Source organism: Mus pahari, chromosome 1 (assembly GCF_900095145.1).
Source record: "Mus pahari chromosome 1, PAHARI_EIJ_v1.1, whole genome shotgun sequence".
In the NCBI taxonomy this organism is placed as follows: Eukaryota; Metazoa; Chordata; class Mammalia; order Rodentia; family Muridae; genus Mus; species Mus pahari.
Window position 1 is genome coordinate 129,615,742 of NC_034590.1, and position 21,086 is coordinate 129,636,827.

The following is a 21,086-nucleotide window of genomic DNA, read 5'->3' on the forward strand; positions in this document are numbered from 1 at the left end:
AGACACTCAAAGGAAGGAAGGAAGGAAGGAAGGAAGGAAGGAAGGAAGGAAGGAAGGAAGGAAGGAAGGAAGGAAGGAAGGAAAGAAGGAAGGAAGAAAGGAAGAAAGAAGAAAGGAAGGAAGGAAGAAAGGAAGGAAAGCAAGCAAGGTCTCCTCTGGCTTTGTAACAGCTATTGAGACCTCCATTAATCATGCATTGTCTGTTGGGATGCAGCAGGTATTGCAATTTAGCCTGTGGGCAGCAGCTGAGGCCCTTTTGTATGGCAGGGGGAGGGAGAGTAAGGAGGGAGTGCCTCAGGGTCTGACACAGCTGAATCCTCACATCCCTTTCCACCTGCATACCTGTTCTGGCAAAAACTCAATTCACCTTTAAAGTCCTCAGCCCCACAGCGGACCCCCTTCACCCCTGGTTTAGGAGAAGAACATAGGAAGTCCAAGCATAGGAATGGGATGAACGTGAAGCCCAGAGTCTATGTCCCCACTCCTTCCCATGTCTCTTTCCTCTGAGTGCTCCGCAATTCCTTCTTAAATAAAGAACAATGTCCTTTAAGCTTTCTGCAGTAACCTCTTAGTACCCAACTATACAATACCACCCTCCCATGTCTACAGATGCTGAGCAGCTTCTCACCCTACTTAGATACTAAGAAAGTACAGCATCCAAGGGCCACTCAATTGGTTCTCAGGATAGGAAGAAAAAGCTGGGTTTTTTTTGTTTGTTTGTTTGTTTTTTTATCTACCTTGAAGAATAGCAAGTACAGCTGTGGTTCCCACCCTGGTCGGGAGAGGTCCTCACTGTACCTGTTGGCCAAAAGCTGGGATCTGGTTCCTGAGGGTGATGTCAGGTAGATGGCCAGGTCTCCCCTCCGTGGGTGTGTGATGGTAATACGCACAACTACGTGCTCCAGGTAATTGACATGATGGTTGGGATTATCCGAGCAGCCTGAGGCTTTGTAGATGGAACGCACTGCACTGTTTGGGCGAATGGTCCTGGCAGGAGAGAGACAAAGTATGGAGTTTGAACAAAAGACATGGCTGAAATCAGTGGGCCTCGGGGCTTGAAAGGAGAATACAAGATGCAGGCCGCAGCTGCCCACTGGATATTAGAAAACAACAGTGCCAGACACTCAAATAACTGGGTCATTTAAAGGGAAAGATGCAAGTGAGAGGAGATGGGGAGCCAAGGACATTTTAGCTGTAATAAGTGCTAGGTAAATAAATCCTGACTAACTTCCCCACTCCTTTATTGTTTGCTCTCACACTCTGTTCCATGAAAGAGATAAATGGGGGAAATTTTAAAACAAAACAAAACCACAACTTTATCCTATTTTCATTTTGCTTACTAACACATTTCCTCCAGGATTATAAGGCTTTACGTTCATCACAAACCATAAATACAATTCACAAAGTTTTCCAGACAGAGAGGTTTCTGACAAGAAAGCTAAGAACTCTAGCAATGCCCCCGAGATGAATGCTGTCCTTTGGGTCAAGCACTGGGGAATCACTTCACATCCTGCTGGGCAAACACTGCACATGCAGCCTCTGAGTGTGTGCGGCTAACACTGGGGAACAGGCCCATGACTCTCAGGGATCGGCGACTGCACTTGCTATCTAGTTTGCCATACTCTTTGGAGACCTACATAGTATGTGGTTAAATTCAAGGAACGTAAAGATCTGGAGAATTCTTGCTTCAACAAGCATGGACATTGACAAGTAGGAAATGGAGACTAGCCCATGAGTACAGGGCTTCCCTTGGAAGGGATGCTTCCCTTAGAAGGATCTTTGGTTATAACATTCTATTTCAAGTTTATAACAATACTAGAAAGAAGCTGCAGAGAGATATATCTAACTTCCATGTTTTACAGCACTTGCACGGGCCTCATTTTGGAGCCTGTCAGGTTGTGGCTAAGGCAGCAAGCATTACTTGATTTGTCGGTCCGTGCTTTCCACACACACGTGCTGCTGAGGAACAGTTGTCCACTTCTCTGCCTCCATCACCATGGCTTCGGCATCCATCAGTCCAAATCCATAGAGATGGCTCACTGTGGAAGGCAAGAGGTAGGTCAGTTTTATTGTGGCTGGATCTACCTTTGCTACCCACACTGACTCACACTGCCATTCAACAGAGACCCTAGCCATAACCTAGGCGATCCTGATCATCTGTCTAGCAAGACTTGAGAAGCAAAACAGATGATCATAGTAAGACAAGAAGATCAGTGTGCCTCATTCACTGATTCTGCAATATTACTAGCAATATGATGATCATGAATGAATTGTTCCTACATGTTAGACTCTAGTCTACATTTTATATTAGTCCTTCTGACAATCCAAAGATGCTAGTCTGATTACTGTCATCTCTCATGGATGAAGAAACTAAGATTCAGAGAGATGCTTCTCCAAACTGATCAGTGACCCAGTGTCTAAGCTGGATTCTAACACATACTATTTGGATCCAAGACCCATTTGTATTAAACCATTTGAATTAAAAATAAGGACATCATTGATTTTATGAGATAAAATTACTAATAGATTTAAAGAAAATGATAGCGTATAATTTCTCAGTGTATATAGAATTCACAGGTAAGAAATATCAACTTTCTGACATATCTAGTAATTAGGATAAATGCCTTCAAAGGCATAAATCATTACCTTTCTTTTAGCATATAAAATTCAGTAAATTATATACATATAATATTTGGAGGTTTTTAGACTTTTATACCAGCTTCTTGTCTTAGAATCCATTAGTTTTCAATTAGAATATGATCTGATCTAAGATGACTAGAGATGAATTTGCTGTAACTGTCTCCGAAATGTCAGTTAAATACAGAATTACTTTACTGATGGTGCAACTACACGTTCAGTTCATTCTAAAAATACTTTTAAATCCCTGTAGAATATGTAAAATCTCCATTTTAATTTAAACCACAGCCATATCTCTATCATCAACAGAAAGTTAAACTTTTGATTTTTCCTAATATTTTTATTATTGCATTATATATTTTATGAAAAATTTCCCATATCTGCCCATGTCTATGTATTGCTTAAATTCATAGTTCTTTAGGATACCATGTTGTACAAATTTGAAAAGCAACCTCCTCACTTTGCTCCACTTATTCCTCTCTGTTCCAGTGTTTGGTGAAAACTTTACTGACTTTACCTATATAAAGCCGTTGATCTAACTTTCCTTATTCCTCTTCTGCACAGAACAGATTCTGTCTATTCTTTGCACTCCCAAACATCTAGTGTTCTGGGATCAATAAAAAGTCAAGAGTTTCACTGACATCCAACCAATGTTGTCCAGCAGTCTTCTTTGCAGTCCCATGACTTGTGAACCCACCTGCCTTTCTGCTCACCCCTATGTCCACTCTCCATCCCCTGCTTTCTCTTCCCATCCTCCATTCCATGGGGTCTCTGTATGACAGGCACTGCACAATGCAGAGTGCTTTAAAGCCATATCACTGATAACTGATAATGAACTTATCAGCTATCATGTGTCCTCAGGCTGCAGCTTCATTATAAAATGCTTAACGGAGGGAGTGGCCTGATGGTCTTTTATATCCAAACTTAGTGATAGTTTGATTCATGCTGTTTGATAGCCATTTAATACTTAGCAAACAAGATGAGTGAAAACAAGACATAAAGACTGAAAGGACATGACTGTTCCTAGGTATGGTAGAAGAGAAGGTTTACTGTAGACAAAACAGAGAGCGTAACTAGAGGCAGGGACATCTGGGAGAATCCAGAGTGGACATGACCCCAAGCCATGTGAGGCAAGGTCGGGCAGTGGAGAGGGGAGAGCAGCTGCCAACCAAGAGACTGGTCAGGAGAATACACAAAAAGACCAGGTAACCAAACCAGTTGGCTTATATAGGGAAGGGCAGTTGGGCAGTTGGAGGAAGAGCAGCCCGGCCCCAATACCTGGGCTGGAGAGTGAGTTGTGGGGCACGCCAGACAGAAGGGCCCTGTAAGAGGTAAAGACTGAGGGATGTTGGGGGAACCTGGCAGAGGGCCAGATCCCCTTTGGTATGGCAAATAGGCACCTCAGCCATTTGTCCTGAGTTTGAGACCTAACACAAAATGAAATATGTTAGCTGCAGTTTCCTTGCTTTAGGATATTATGATCTAACCTGCCATGGCTCATTGAGTAGTATTATATAACTTCTCAGGTGAAGAAAACCCACATATTATTTTGTAATCAGGTCCTGAGCCAGCTAGGCCATCCCAAATATATAAAACCAAGTCTACCTTGTCAAGGCCAGAAGACATATATTTACAACTTTTATTGTTTACGAATTTTTCTTAAAAAGGTTTTCTTCATTAAAAAAGCAAGTTGATTGCAAAATACCTTAAGTATAGCAAGGAAAGAATACAAACAAATGAAGCCATTAGTAACCTCAACCAAACGGGGAACTCCTATGAATAATACCGATACTTCGCTTCAGTTTGATCATGTTATATAAAGTTATTAAAAAGAGAAAGAGGAACATTAAATATAAGTGAGATACCAAATGGGAGTGCACATGAAGACTGAGGGCAAGAAGGACACAGAATGGGTAAAAGAGCTAGCAGGAGAGTTTCATCCCAGTCTTCTAGTCCGTGGTCAGAAGCTACAGTTCATACTAACCCGCGCTATGTTTTATAAAGGGCAGGCTGGCTCTCTGAGCACAGAGATGACAAGGAGATAGAAAAAAATCTAAATTATCCTGGCTTGGTTCATACTATACATATGTACTAAGACACTACACTCTTCTCAGAAATGTGGACAGCTATTATTACATGCTCATCAATAAGATTTTTTTTGAAAAGAACTCTAAAAGAAGGTCAAGCATAAGGAAATAAACTGATGGAGGTCTTTTGTGAATTCTCTCCTTATTTAATCACTGCCCACATGCACAATATCCTTGTATTACACATAATCTTAAGTATTTTCTCTCCCTGGGGAAGCTGAATTTTTATCAACAGTGCTACGGTAAGTTTTATACCTGTCTTGTATCCCCTATACATCTGGTTTTAAACTAGCACAATTTATCATTTTATTTCACCTCAGTAATAAGACTGAAGGTTTGATTGGCATGTGAAGGGGAGGATGTGGGGGAGAGCAACGGCTCTGGAAGGTCACTTCAACCCTTTGGGCAGAGTTCTATCCAGGAACATCTGAATCTAGTTCAGCTATGTTTATCATGTTCCTCTGTATGTCCCTGACCCAAAGCTATCCAGCTAACAGCCACTGGAGCGCATTAATGACAAAGGTCATCAAAGATCACCTACACTTCATGCATGTTAGGCAGCCTCTTGGGTTGAGTAGAAAAGCACCTTGAGTCATTATGAATGGCTAGATGTTTGCTTCTTTTTCCAATTTCATTCCTACCCTCTAGGGACATGGTCTGTTCAGGAAGCACTCAAGATAGATGTAAAGAAAGAGGCTGAGGAGCGCAACAGCAAGACAAGCAAACAAACAAACAAACAAAACCCATTAGACTAGTGTCAATCAATGTGGAAACTAGAATAGACCAATGGAAGTTGTTGAGTCAGTAATAGAGATTTTTAGCATTTTGAAATACTCATAATTGTCTCAGAAACTGATGCACAACTGAAGAAAAATATGATGTTAATTCTTTTTATCTGTTAATTTTTCTTGTTGGCAATACATCAACTCTGTGCAGTATGATAGACCATTATTTGTCTTGTTGATAAATACCAATGAGGAAATAATTTGACAGTGAAAGTACTGGACAGATAAGCTGTTTAAAAATGTGGTGTCAGGAGGGGAAATAACAAGGAGCAGCTCGGAAACAATAATGAATTTTAAAATATAATGTAAAATTTTCACACTCAAAAATCACCTCAAATTCAGATATGCTGATTTTCTTTAAATATGTGAGTCGTGCCTTCACTCACCTACTCATCTCCATTGATGAGCCACAAAGCATAGGGTGTAAGTTTTCTAGCAGCGACAGGATGTCTTGCTTATATAAATACTTACGGGATAAAGGAATAGAACAGATAAAAAGCTAAGAACTCACCAGTAACAGGTAAGTGCATTAGAAAACTGTAATGGAGAGACAGAACTTTGTTTCTTCCCCTTTAACTTTTGGGTCGTCAATAACTTTTGAAATTGACTTAAGAGTCAAGGCACACAGTTTACACTTTTACCGTGGTGGCAAATGGACTGTGCAAACAGCTGGCTGTGGCAGGGCCACTCTATTGCTAAAGGACACTTACTAATTACGCACCTTATGCCAAACTCTGAACAAAACTTAGGCCTGAAAAGATGTCACAAGTCAAGTAGAACTCATTCTGTGCAAGAAACAAAACTTCTGTAAGCAGGGTATTAATATGAGTATGATTAGGGAATCCCAATCCGAAACTTAACTTCTGTAAGCAGGGTATTAGTATTAATATGATTGATTAGGGATCCCAACCTGAAACTTCTGTAAGCAGGGTATTAGTATTAATATGATTAGGGATCCCAATTAGAAACTTCTGTAAGCAGCGTATTAATATTTATATGATTAGGGATCTCAATCTGAAACTCACGCCTGTGAGTACAGTGAGCAAATATCCCCTTGCAATACAATAGTTAACATTCAGAAATCAATTATTATAAGGATATCGAGGGAACAAGGCATGTGTATAAAAGTCCTTAATGGTCTTGAGTGTATTTCAGGAAAAAAAATCATTTTATTTATTTATTTATTTATTTATTTATTTATTTATTTATTTATGTTTTTTAGCAGTGTGAGGAAGGGCCAGCTCTGCTGCACTAGACTGGGAAGGATGGAGCTGAATTTCGCTCATCACTTGAATGTGTCTCTTCAGACTGTGTGCCCATTTATGCCTTTGTATGTGTAAGTTAGCAATGGAGAATTCATAAAAAGGCTTCTGGCAAGCAGCTTTGCTTGCAAAAAGTGGTGTTGTCTAGTTCTGGAGGCCTAATGAGTTTTAATTCAGAGTTATCTAAAAGCTTACTGGCTGGAAACAGCCAGACAGACAAGAGAAGGCAGGAAGATTGATAATACTCTCTGGCAGGTGTAGTTTCATTTTCTGATGAGACCAGAAGCGCTGAGAGAAGCTAATCACTGAGCACACGAGTAAGCAACCATGTGATTTGAAAGCAGATACCGTTAATTGAAGCAATGGCTTCAGCTAACGGTCTACAAAACCAGGTTTTAAAGAGAGCTAGGAAGTTCATCAGGGAGGAAAAATAAATGAAGTTTCTGTACACAAGAGGCGCAGTACTTTTTTTTTTTTTTAAAGAAATTTTTTTGTAAGTGCTTGAGCTTCCTGAAGTGATGGAGGGCCTTTCTGCTACCAGCTGTCAGATGTGTAAAATGCTTCGTGCTATCCAGTGCCAAAAAACACAGCAAGCATCCAACACACAGGCGGTCCGTACGGAGCCCGGAAGAGATGTAATTATTTGCCTGTGACTGAAGGATCATGCAAATAGAGTGAGTAGCATCTATCCACAAGAGCCTTTGAACTCTAACAGGAAGGAATCTAACAGGAAGGTCCAGCTGTCATCTCCCAGTGAAGTCTGATAGGATGCTCTCCAGATAGTGGTCCAAAGGGATTAAGTGTCCAGGTTGGCTCAGGATTATCTTGACACCTCTCCCCCCTCTCACTCTCCCTCTCCCTCTCCCTCTCCCTCTCCCTCTCTCTTTCTCTGTCTCCTTCTTTCTCTCTCTCCCTCTCCCTTCTTCTGCTTCATCCCCCTGTGTAGCCCTGACTGTCCCTGAACTTGCTCTGTAGACTAGGATGGCCTTGAACTCAGAGATCTTGCTTCTCTGCCTCTGCTTCCCAAGTGCTGTGATTCAAGGCATGAACCACCATGCCTGGCTTCTAGCTTGACTTGAAAATCAAAAGTTCGGTGCCCTGGGAACTATATCATCATGGGCAGACTAAGAGCTGCTGTTAAGGAGTAGTACAGAGATCCCATCTCTTCCTATCCATCGTTTGGCAGCCCGAACCAAGGCCGTGCTTATTATGCTGAGCATAATCACTAAGGTGTAGAACATAGCTGACAAACTAGTTTGAGTATTTGACTATTTGGAAGTTAACTTCAATGTACTTCATCAATATAAAATGAATGTACCTAACCTAAAATCCCAAATCTGAAGTTCAATTCCTAAAATCTGAACTTCTGTAGAAGTGACATGGGGTTGATGGGAAATTCCAAATCTGGCCTTATGCAACAAGTTGCAGTCAAAATGCAAGGGCATTATGGTGTTGTGTATGATTACATTTGACTCATGCATAAGGTTTCCAGAAAGCATAAACAAATTTCTTGTTTATGCTTGTGCCTTCTCCTCATGATTCTGCATTATGTATATGCAAGTAGCTCCAAGTCCGAAGCACTTCCAATCCAAAGGGTAATGCATGCTGAGCCTGCATAAGCTAATAATTGGCCTAATTAGTTATCATGTTGCTTAGATTGGATGTGGAAATCTACTGTCTATTTAACATCATCCTGAACAGGGAGAGCCTCCCCAAAACCAGAAAATTATTTGTGTTCTCAGCCAAACATGAATGAAGCAATAACGCTAATATATAATGGAAAGCAATTAAAAGCATCAAAGTGTATAATTACTGCAAGTCTAAAAGTATTTCCAAAGAGTAAGAAATCATTCAAAAAGACAATAGCTGTAAAGGAAGCTGCCACAGCCTGGTATGTAGGAAACTCTTCCAAGACAGCATCAACATATAAACATATGCATTTGCAAATACGCATACACATGCATATACACCAAGCACATATAGTCATGAGGTAAGCTAAGTAGAAAGCATCCAGTTATGCTCTGATGGATGCTTATTAGGCTTTGGTTAGATGCAGAAGCCACCACTGAACCTCCAGGTTAAATAATCGATGAGGTAGACAAGATGTTTTTCCGGCTCAGTGATGATACGAGAGCCTTCTACAAGAACCACCAGAATCAGTGCCTTGTAAAAGAGTGGAGATGAGGGAACAAGGGGAGTGGAAATACTACAGGGGCCAGTGGGGAGGACCCCACCATGGGAGAAATGAATGTTGCCCATGCCTGTTGGAAATCATCTACCATCAATCCATTTACCTGTAAGGAAGACGAGAATAAAAGTCATTTACCTCAATTCCTGGCTTGAAAGAGGCCATTTGATCTCTCTGTGTGTGTTATTGGGGGGGGGGGTTAGAAATCAACTAAACATCAAAGAGCTGCCTGCAGCTGTTGGAGTCCTAGCACTTTTGGGATGTTTGATCCTCAATGTTCTAAACCTCATTCTCTGAAAAGCTGCCCCAACTAGAGAGCACTTCTTGCACCCATTAATCAAATGTCAGGAAGGGGAGAAAGGCAAGGAATAGGGTCTGGGACACTGTCTTTTTTTTTTTTTTAAGATTTACTTATTTTATATGTGAGTACACTGTCACTGTCTTCAGACCCACCAGAAGAAGGCATCAGATCCCATTACAGATGGCTGTGAACCACCATGTGGATGCTGGGAATTGCACTCAGGACTTCTGCAAGAACAGTCAGTGCTCTTAACCACAGAGCCATCTCTCTCCAGCCCTGGGGCACTGTCATAAGGTACCATGCCCCACGTGCGTAATGTCAACTCCTAATTACTGCTCTTTTCAAGTAAAAGTGACCAGAGGATTATGAAAATATCATATGTAAGTTTTGAGGGTAAAAAGATGGCGAGGGAGCTCTTCATGGTCCTGATGTTGGCGTGCCACAGCTGAGCATCTGGACAGGTGTTCTCTGTATCACCATGGATTTCCTTGTCTCCTCCCCTTCTCTGACATGCCCTCAAGGTCTACATCACAGACTCCATGTGAGAGTGTCGGGAGCTTCTTAGGGAAGAGGAAGTACAGTTCCAGTAACTTCTTCTGCCCCATGGTGCAAAGTGCAGTCTCCAGAGGGGGTGGGAGGAGGGGGTGGGTGGTGCAACAAAGGAGCTGGAACCTGCATTCTTCTACATGGTTTGTTTTTGCTTTTCCCTTGTTTGTCATGAAATCCCGGGCTCTAGAAACAACTCCAGACATGCCAGCCTGCACCAGTGCTACTGACAGCTTGCACAGGGAAGGTTTCCAGACACTTGGCTGTCTGCTGGGGCTGCACTTCAAAACTCCCCTTGGGATGGGCTTGCTTAGCAGCTGTAGGTAGTCAGATGGTCTCATCATTACAAAGCCGAATAGTCAGAGTTTAGAAAACATTCTGGCCTCTTTTCTACACATTATGCATATGTGTGCACATACACATATACACAGTTTGTTATAGATGCATATATAAAAATACATATTTACTGTTTGTTTAACTTGTGGTGCACTCTATATGTAAAGCATAAAAGGTCAAATTATTGTTATTGTTTTGTTATGCTCAAGTCTCCTTTATTTGTTCCCAACATAATTGAAATAAGCAAATAATTTCTAAGGTGCTGAAGTCTTTCTTAAGCAGAGGTGGGGAAACTATTTCGTCAGTTTGGGGGGATTCCAATGTAGCCTGGATGTTAGTTTTGCTTGTTGGTAGGAAAATAAAATTATCTCTATACAACAATGAGAAGATTTAAAAAAAATGTATCCCAGAGGATCAGGGTGCAAGGCTAAAGGATAGTTGTACTGAGCACATGTCTGGTCCTCAGAGGGTGTCTTCCTGGTGTGACAGTTGAGTCACTGACCACAGTGATATTTTCACTCCATAGAGAAAGTGCTGGGATTGGTCATTGGACACCCCAGCCATTCACAGACCCTTTTGTTCACCTGGCTCCAAGCCCTTGCTTACTGGAAGAACTCAAGTCATACCACTGGGCTCTTCACCCTCCTTGTAGGAAAGCTAGCTGACTCCCTAAGCTGACTTCTCAGCTCATTCCTTTCCTTCTTCAGGTCCTTAAGAGCACTCCTTGTAATGGAGTGGGAAACACAACAAAATCCAGCTGGGAAAGAAAACAAGTAAACTGGGATAGAAACAAGAAGGAGAGAAGTGTGGGAGGTGCGGGGACAGGGGGAGGAAGGAGACCAGGAAGAAGGGGAGAGAAAGTGTCTGAGGTGGACACTTCCCTTCAGAGCCCTCAAAGAACTATTTTCAGGGAGTCTTAGGAATGACTGGGGTTAAAGGAGGAAGAGAAGATTCAGTGACTAAAGCTATCTTTGTATCATAGAAAGCACAGAGATAGGCGGATTGGCCATATTAGTAGTGTGGGGAGGCAGGAGTCAATGGTCAGAAGATATCTACAGAGCCTGTTCACAGAGCAGGGAACGGGCATGGGCTGGTAGGGAATCAGAGCATTGAGGCAGTTTGTTCAGACTCTTGGGACATTCTACTTCTGTAAGGACAGAAATATAACCATAGTATGTCTCTCCTTCAAGAAGAGCAAGGTGACATTTCAAACAGAGGGTCAGGGTCCAACTTGCAGAGCCTGTGAAAGATTGTGAGCTGACAGACAACTGATAAGGATAAAGTGTTTAGAGTAAGTTCCTTATCAAACTATAGGACAACATGCATTTTGAGAGGGGTTTTACACACACACACACACACACACACACACACACACACACACACTTACTTGAGATACACTAGTGCTTAGGCACCCCTATTTGTATTTCACTAAAGTTCTAGTGATGTTCAGGTGGTGGCAAGGAAGGACACTCCTTTAAGGCTAGCCTGGTAAAACAGGCTTTGGCACTACAGGATATGAGCAGGATTCCCCAGTGCCCTTTCCTTTATCATAAAGCACAAGCCAGTAGAGTGGGCAGCACAGTATACAGCGCCAATATATTTTAGTGTGTACCGCCTTGAATATTGTTTATTTTCCTCTAAAACATTAATATTTATGAATTAGAATGTGAGTATATTCTTTCTCCTACTTTAAGCATAGATGATTACTTCTTTAGATGTACATTACTTAAGGTGATAAATCTATAAATTATTAGGATAGAATCAGAGCTTTCCTGAATTGAGGTAAAACAAACAGACAGACAAATAGACAAACAAAAAACAAAGCAAAACAACACTCCTCCAACATAAAGCCAACACTGTCATTGCAATGTACCAAATTAATGTAGGAATTTCATTGAGTTGAAAGTTGAAGAATTTTATGCATTAAACGTGCTTCTTAAAAGTAATTTACAATGGCATAAAGAGGTTGTTCAGCAATTAAAAGCACTGGCTCCTCTAGTAGAGGTCATAGGTTCAATCCCCACAACATAGTGGCTTCCAACCATCAGTTACCCCAGTTCCAGAGTGCTTGATAAGCTTTCTGTCCTCTGAAGGCAGCAGGCACACATGTACATGGTGAACAGACATACATTCAGGAAAAACAACCATATGCATAAAATAAAACATAAAGAAAAATATACACACAGATGAAATTCTAAACGAGGGGAATATTATTTTACATATGTATTTTATTGTCTGCCAGCTAATAAAATCTTAACAATCATATAAACAGGATATGTTATTCATATTTTGCAGAAGAAGCTAATTTTCATGGATATTAAAAGAACATGTATGGAGGCCTGGACCCCACAGTTAAGTCCTCAGAACTGCTTCTACGTACACATGTACTGGTTATTTTGCTTAGGATTTCTTCCAACTAAGTTACTCAAATAACTGAACAAACTGCATAGAAACTGCTCTCTTCTTCAAAACTCATTAAAATATCACACACAGAAGAAGAAATATCTGAGGCTTGGAACGCAGTCTAACATCTGGCCCATCATGCCTCTCCAGTTCTTGCTGAGAAATGACCTTCTCAGCCATTTCTACCAGGGATTTTCCCTGCATGTGAAGAAGTTCATCTGGAAAAGATAGTTTATTTTATAGTCATACTTGGGACAGTCTTTTTTTTTTCTTTTGCATCAGATCTATGCAGGCATGCACAGATGCAAGATGGACACTGAGTGCCAAGGAGCAAGTTCCATTTGTGAACAATCACGATAGCCTTCTTCTCGGCTCTTTCAAGGATAACAGGGAGTTCAGGGTGTAACATCTCTTGTGGTGTAACCCTATAAAATGAAATCTGTTGCAGCCATTACTGGGATGTGTGATGGAAGTTTAATTGCTTTGAAGTGCCATGGGCTAGCAAGACATGAACACATGTAAGGAAAACAGAAGTCTGGAACAATTTATTTCACAACAGATGTATCCACATGGATTTTGCAGTGTGGTTGCCTGGCATGTTATTACATCCTGCCAGCTAGCTGAAGTAGCCTGGTAAGTCATGCTTAGAATTGGTGGGGGATTAATCTTTATGATTTCTTTGTGACTTGGGATCGGGTCTGTGTTAAAGACATATGCACAGTAACGTTCTCGATAATGCCAAAAAAGATGGGATGTGGCATCATTGGCATCATTCTCAATAATGCCAAAAAAGATGGGATGTGGCATCATTTTGAAATAGGGCTCCTGCAGGACTCCTTTGCTTCTTGTTCATCTTATGGACCATGAACCTATCCTGACAATGCCCAGATGGCTGTCTCAGTGTGGATACAGCAAGTTACAATTCTAAACTCTGATGGGATACATGTAAATGGTGCTGCAGTGTATGCCAGGAACATGGGTGCCAGTGCCCAAACACAGGTACATAAGAATATCAACAAAAGCATCCCCCCACCCCGTTTTCCTTAACTCCTTTTCCTTCCATGCTTAGAGCTCTACCTGGGGTAGAAACCATTCTCTCTAGAAAAGATGACCTGTAGGGAAGAACTGCTCAAGACAGATTGATGAGAGCCATAAAATGATTCAAAGAGAGCCTTTTTTCCTCTGCCTCTGTTTTCTTGTAGCTGCACATGGTGCTGTTTCTGAGGACTCTTCATCCAAATAGGACTGGTATTCGACTGAAGCCCCACATGAAATAATCACCATTTAAATTAATGAAGTGTTGGTCTCATTTGATTGCATAAAAGGGCAAATGTACACAAAAATATAAGGAGAAGGGTAATAAGAGTTTGGTGTGGAACTTGCATTCACACAAGAGCTGGAGATATGTCTTCAACTTCTGTCAAGACCTAGCGATAGAAGCAGTGATGAACTAGTTATAATAATGCTGGGTTACTCTATTGATGAGTAGGTTCCGAGAAAGTCAAGATTGACACAAACGAAAGGCTAGAATGAGCGACATCAGAGCAATTAAATATTTCTCACTCTAATGCATTTGGTCTTGGGAGTGACTTCCAGGTCAGGTTTTAGTTCCTACTCTACAACTCAGTCTGACTTCTTTTGCAGGATTATAACCTGCATGACCAACCAACAACCCTGTCCAACATTCATAGGACATCTGTGCCATATAGTTATGTCCTTGTGATGTCAAGTGATATGTGACTTCCACAGGGAGGATTTTAGGCTTTTAAGATACATACTATTGGACTGTGGGGCAAATCTGGACACAAACCTTGGCTCTGAAGGTACTTCAAAGGACAAAATGGAAACAAATGACTTCAAACTATTATATTAAGAAACCAAATGAAAGCAAGTACATTGTAGTCCCTGGAGTTTTCAACACACACACACACACACAAATGTAGAATTCAGAGTCATTATAAACTCTACATTTCTTATCAATTCAGAGTTATCATAAACTCTACATTTCTTATCAGTCTATCTGCCTAGCAATTTTACAGCAACTCAAGATGCAGACCAAAATTACCTATTTTCCTAAATATTTACAAAAATCACATGGGAAACTCAAGGGCTACAGCTGTTTGTTAAGATAGGAATTCAGCACCTGAAGTTAAACGACTTCCAAAGACTGTGCTTAAGAGTGGCAAGAACTGCAAATATAGAGGTGGATGCTCTCAGCCAAACATTGGACTGAACACAGGGTCTCCAATGGAAGAGCTAGAGAAAGGATCCAAGGAGCTGAAGGGGTTTGCAGCCCCATAGGAGGAATAATAATATGAACCAACCAGTACCCCAAGAGCTCCCAGGGAATAAACCACCAATCAAAGAGTACACATGGAGGGACTCATGGCTCCAGTTGCATATGTAGCAGAGGATGGCCTTGTGGGACATCAGTGAGAGGAGGTGCCCTTGGCCTTGTGAAGGCTCGATGCCCCAGTGTAGGGGAATGCCAGGGCAGGGAAGTGGAAGTGGGTGGGTTGGTGAGCAAGGGGAGGAGGGATGGGGTAGGGGGTTTTCTGACGGGAAACAAGGAAAAGGGATAACATTTGGAATGTAAATAAAGAAAATATCTAATAATAATAAAAAAAAGAGTGGTGAGAACTGAAAAGAGTTTGGGCAAAGAAGATCCATGAAGCCCTCTCAATGCATAACTTCTGGCTGCCATTTTTATAAAAGCCATCTTTTGTCATGTCCTTTACTGTGGGCTTATTAAAAACCCATCTCAAAAAGTATCCTTAAAGAAAATAACAACAATACCTGGCAGAGGTCATAATATATCACACATCTATACTTGTTCCCGTTTTGAAGGAGTCTAACAAAGGAGAACACTTTTTTTCCCCTGAATGTCAGAAGTCTTAAGGTCAAGAGTACAAAATCACTTACTAGAGAAATGAAAAACAGTCACTGCCAGGGAATCTGCCCATTTGCCATGTCCGCCGTGTCATTTTGTAGGACATTGCATAGAACCAGTGAATTCATACCAATAACTCAGGAAATAAAACTGTCATCAGATTAGTATCTAAAATAAGCCTGCTTGGAAGTCATTGCTATTACCCAACTCATTGTTTTGGGGTCACTAAGTGGCTCAAAAATGTACTTCAAAAGAGAACCCCCTGTTTCATGATTCAAGTAGCTCTGCTCTCTGCTTTCCTCGTATCATTTTCCTTATTATATCATGCCTGTCTTTCACTGTACTCTGGGCTCTTTATGCTCCTGGCCCTGAACTACAGCTTCCCCAACTGGTCTCTATTCCAGTGCCGAGGCACCACCACCAACAGAACACATTTGCTTGGTCTAATAAGGCAAGATACCATTTATGACAAGTTATGGTTCTCAGCCATTTTGTGACTCTACAGTCCTCAAAATCCCATGCCTATCGTTAGATTTGTTTATGCTTCAGATTCATGGTATTGATAAAGCTAGTTAGCATAATCAGGTTTTGTTCTCTTAAACACCTCTGAGCTTGGGGATTGTTTCTCAACATCCCAAGTAATCTCATGCAAAAACAGAAAGCAGGAATAAGGAGGCTAACCATTTATCCAAAATCATTTCAGTGACCCCAAGTCACTGAAAATATAAAATGAAGACAAGAACCCATATGGGAGGAAATAGCAAAAAATTATGAGACTACCAGTATATAGGAGATATGACGCTATAAAGTAGTGGGGGTAGGGCAGACCAATGGGCTCAGCAAATGCTTTCTGCTAAGCCTCATTGCCTGAGTTCCATCCCTACCTGACTTCAACCCTTGGAACCCTTATGGTAGAAAGAATCAACCTCCCCAAGTTGTCCTCTTACCTCTACACATGTGTTGTGGGATGTGCATGTCCATGTGCTTGGATACCTACACACACAAATCTAATAAAAAAAGGAGTGAGGCTCACATAGGAAGGCGAAAACAGGGACAACCACACACAGGCCATTCACTGGTCTAAGAACATAGGTCCATGAGCATCAATTTTGACATGCCCAAGTTTTAAATCCAAAGACAGCAGAATACTAATGAAATATATTGTGTTAGAAAAATGAGCAACATATAGATGCTAAATAATCTTACTTAGGTACATTCTTTGAGGGAAGAACTGTAGCAATTTCTCCTCTACCCTTCTTCTCAAAGACAGAGTATTTTTATAAACTGCCTGACTACAGCTCCTGCTCTTCTAGCTTCTGTCTCCATGGAGTGTGCTCTCAGGCCACTGTGCTGAGTTCTTTAAATCCCACCTCTTCTCTTGTTATGTCCCTTCCTTGCTTTGTAGACAAGTCTTGTCCATGTTACTTGCCTCACCTGAAATGGCCTTGTTAATCTTCAAGACCACACCACCTCCAGTGACAGAGGGTAGACAGAAACACAGTTTCTTGTTTTGAATAACTCCAATAAGAAGAGGCTTATTGAATTTCAAAATAGTCTCTCAGTGACATGTGTGAATGTATTCTGATAGGATTGCATCTTGACTGAAATTCTTGCCATTTTATTTTTGAATTGGATTCAGAATCAGTGGTTCAAGAAATCCATTTCATTATTTTCTAGCCCTCAGACATTTTAGACCAAAGTACGATTCTCCTGATGACTCTTAAATCTTGGGGATCAGAGCTTTATGGCTTTTATTTTAGCTTGAGATAGCAGAATCACCACGAAATATCACGATCTACCACTCTTAAGGAGACTCAAACACCTCTGCTGAGAGAAGAGTTAAAAGGGACCAGGGTTATCAGTTCATCCTCTCGTGAAGTAGTAATTTAGTTTCTTCAGGGAATTATAGAGATGTCAACTCTCTCTTAAGCATAGAAGCTTTGCACACTGCAAAAACTAGTTTTCTACTTACAAGTTTATGTGGCACATTGACAGCAAAAGAGTCAGTAAGAGTTTTCTTTTCAGATTTCTATCAGTACCTATATAGCTGCAACAAATTAGAAACTGTGAGATTTAGAAGATTGAATTCAAAGTGATATTTAAACATTATAATATGAAAATCTGGTATAGAGATAACACAAATTATGCAACTACAATTTTATTGTGTTTTGAGAGGAGGGAGAGGAAAGGAGAGGTAAAATCAGAGGGATAGTATGTGTGTGTGTGTGTGTGTGTGTGTGTGTGTGGTCAGGTATCATACAAGTATGTGTGATCTAGGATTAGAAGCCAGGGTCTTGCACATGTTGGCAAGCCTTTTACTACAGAGAACATTCAAAGTCCTGAAGGTGGGTTTATTAAATACAAAACTGTGTGCACTTGAAACTCATAAGAACATAAAACTGAAGCAAAGCTTTACCAACAGAAACCTGGCCAATCTAATGCTACCACTTGGTGGAAGACCAACAGGGAGAAAATACTTTTTATTCTCTGAAGATAATTTTATGCTTCATACTTATAGTAGTTAGCTACCCATAGGGGACAGTGAGCATTTTGGTGACAAGAATTTAGATTAATTAACAACTAATCTGGGCTTCCTGTCAGGGACTTACCATCTAGGTGTCTAGACAAATCATCCACCAGACCAAAGAATAAAAATAAGATTCCCCCAATAGTGTGTGACTCACATCAGTCTGAGGATGAGCTAAAAGATAAGATCATGCATAACAAAGTCAAGAAATACAAGAATGAATAAATATGAAAGGAATATAAGTTCAATGGACACAATGCTAGAAAGCATAGATCAAGGAGGAAAAAAAGTTAAGAGGTATCTTCAGTAAGCAAACCTGTCAGTAGGATCAAATATGTCTACTTACACTACTTTCCAGTAACAATTGTCTTACTTCTGCAAACTAGAGTCCCATATCTGATTCAAATGCCCTTGTTCACATTGACAAGATCAATAGTGGTTTTGTGTGTCAAACTTTATACAAGATGGAGTTATCATAGAGAAAGGAACCTCCCTTCAGGAAATGCCTCCACAAGATACAGCTGTAAGACATTTTCTCAATTAGTGATCAAGGGTGAGAGGGCCCATTGTGGGTGGTGCCATCCCTGGGCTGGTAATCTTGGGTTCTATAAGAAAGTAAGCTTAGCAAGCCAGGGGAAGCAAGCCGGTAAGCAGCATCCCTCCATGGCCTCTGCATCAGCTCCTACCTCCAAGTTCCTGCCCTGTGTGAGTTCCTTTCCTGACTTCCTTTGGTGATGAACAGCAATGTGGAAGTGTAAGCTGAGTAAACCCTTTCCTCCCCAACTTGCTTCTTGGTCATGACATTTTTGTACAGGAATACAAACTCTGATTAAGACAAACTATGTTATTTTGAGTTTTCTTCAAAAATATGAAATACCAATTTAAAGCACTGTGTATTCAAACATTATAAAACATACATCAAATAACAACAGTAAATCTACAGGCAGCTTGCAGATGCAATATTATTTAAATAGCAAAATCATAAAATAAAATAAATTTTACCCTTTCAAGTGACAACACATTAGAAATCACTTTATACTCTTAAAGCAAAACAAATCCAAATTTTCATTTTGATTCAATGCATGGCATGCTTAATGGTTTCAGTATTTCTATTTTTTTAAAAAAATAAGTGTTACAAACTGAAAGGTAGGTAGTTACTAAAAATATATTGTAATGTCTTAAAATTACCATTCCCTACCAATGGAAATGCAATGATGGCAATTAAAAGTAAAAAAAAAAAAGATTAAAAGTTAAGATTTGAGAAGCTAAAAAGTCATGTTAGACTGTCAATTGTTTTTACCATGGTGGGTAACCAGTTAGACATTAAAAAAATCTAGTAGTTTAGTGGTGGTCCAGGAAAGAGTCAGTGGGGACGGGGGGAGGTTTCAGCGACATGCTGGTAGAAAAACAGAGACTTACATAGTCTGGGTGGACAGTGAAATGGAGGGCGTGGCAACCTCGCTCACTTAGTGGTCATTTTTTGAGTTTCAATGACTTTTTTTTTCATTCTTTCGCCTAGTAAAGATGACAGAAGGTCCTAATTTATTATCTGATATCTACTTCTGTTCCTAGATATAAGAGAGTTTAACTGTACACAGTCATATCATCCAAATACAAATAGTTTGATTCAAAGAGATGTTCATGCATTCTGTAGAATCACAACCACATCCTCAAAGCACAGCTCAGGATTTGGGGAGGAGGATCAGCTACAAAGTCTGGGCACTGCAAGGACAGAGGCGCGGCTGGTTGTGGTCTCCTCAGAGTAATGCAGTAGAGGAGAGAAGAGCCCAAGAAAAGCTATTGGTTTTTTTTGTTTGTTTTGTTTTGTTTTTTTCTCCTAAACATGCTCTGATCCCCAGACTATAGAAGAACCTTTTGATGGACACCGTGGGCTGACTTCTGGACGACGGTGTTGGAAGAATCAAAATGTGCATCAGACACATGACAGGTGTTCTAGGCCTTAGGTGTGGCTTGCTGTGGCCAAATACAGTGCTATCGATGCTTCTGTCTAGCGTGACCTGGAGGAGTTGTCAGGGGTCTGAATGAGAATAAAAGTAGGTACATGTCAGCCAGTCATGTATATATGCTTCTAATTCCAGTGTTCAGGAAGGAGAAATATCAATATTGCCATAAATTCAAGGCCACTTTGGCCTATATATAGTGAGTTTGAGGCCAGCTCACCCAACACGGTGTGTGATAGCGTATCTCCCCCAAACAAAAGACCTGTGTCAGCTTCTGTGTCTGTAAACTATGCTAAGCCCATTGTGCCACAATTCCCTACTGCTATTTGGCTGGAGGGCTGAAAATGCTCAGAAAATCCTTAGGAATCAATCAATAAAGAGATAATATCCATTGAAATTTATGAGAAGAACCACCTGGGTAGAGGAAGCTCCTTTTAAATAGCTTATTGGTGTAATTAAAGGCACATGGGTTGGGGATGAAAAGGAGTTGGAAGAAGCTAGAAGAGAGTGTTCATAAGAGGAAAGATCAGGGATGGGGAAATCTAACCCCGCCCGATAAGATGCCAACCATCTCATGCTGAGGGCATCTTCTGGTTTTGAGACTGTTGCTCAGCAGTGGGATACTAGAGCTGGCATGTTAGTTCTTCATTGACAGAATCCCACATCTGCTCTAAGATGAACGACTTCCTATTTTTGCATACATTTCCAAGTGGAGTCTTTCATGTATGTGTGATATTCATAGCTTTTTTTTTTTTTTTCAAGTCACTAACTCTGGGGTGAGGTACATTGTCAAAAGATACCTAAAAGTTGACTAGAATTATTCACAAAATGGACTAGGCAAATGCATTTAGTTATTTTATATGGGTGTGCATTCATTTCCTTATGTTTATTAGCCCGCTCAGAGACATTTTAATTATCCTGAGGTTATTATTGTCACTGTTACTATTATTAAGCAGCAGGACAGAATCATTTTAGTCCAACTAAACTAAGTGAAAGTCAAGGTAGTATTAGCAGTCAAGTGTTGACTGTTGCTACTGTCTTTGGCGTTTTTGCAAACCATGAGCTGGTCTTGCTATGGGAGCAGTTTCAGACTGCTATAATAGGAGTATAGAGAACCGCAGCCACCAATGTGTCATTCAGAGAGCAAAGGCGGATCTCCAGAG

The 21,086-nt window shown here is 40.7% G+C and overlaps 1 protein-coding gene across 4 annotated transcripts in view; it reads right to left on the reverse strand.

Annotated features, from left to right (window-relative positions):
* Pcsk5 (proprotein convertase subtilisin/kexin type 5) overlaps nucleotides 1-21,086 on the reverse strand; it is a 405,046-nt gene that overhangs the window by 159,507 nt on the left and 224,453 nt on the right. For all 4 annotated transcript variants that reach the window (XM_029535426.1, XM_029535430.1, XM_029535432.1 and 1 more), the window contains exons 11-12: nucleotides 1,922-2,039; nucleotides 799-987 (exon numbers count right to left, since the gene is read on the reverse strand). In XM_029535426.1, coding sequence (XP_029391286.1) covers nucleotides 799-987; nucleotides 1,922-2,039 — 307 coding nt within the window. The remainder of the gene's footprint in view (nucleotides 1-798; nucleotides 988-1,921; nucleotides 2,040-21,086) is intronic.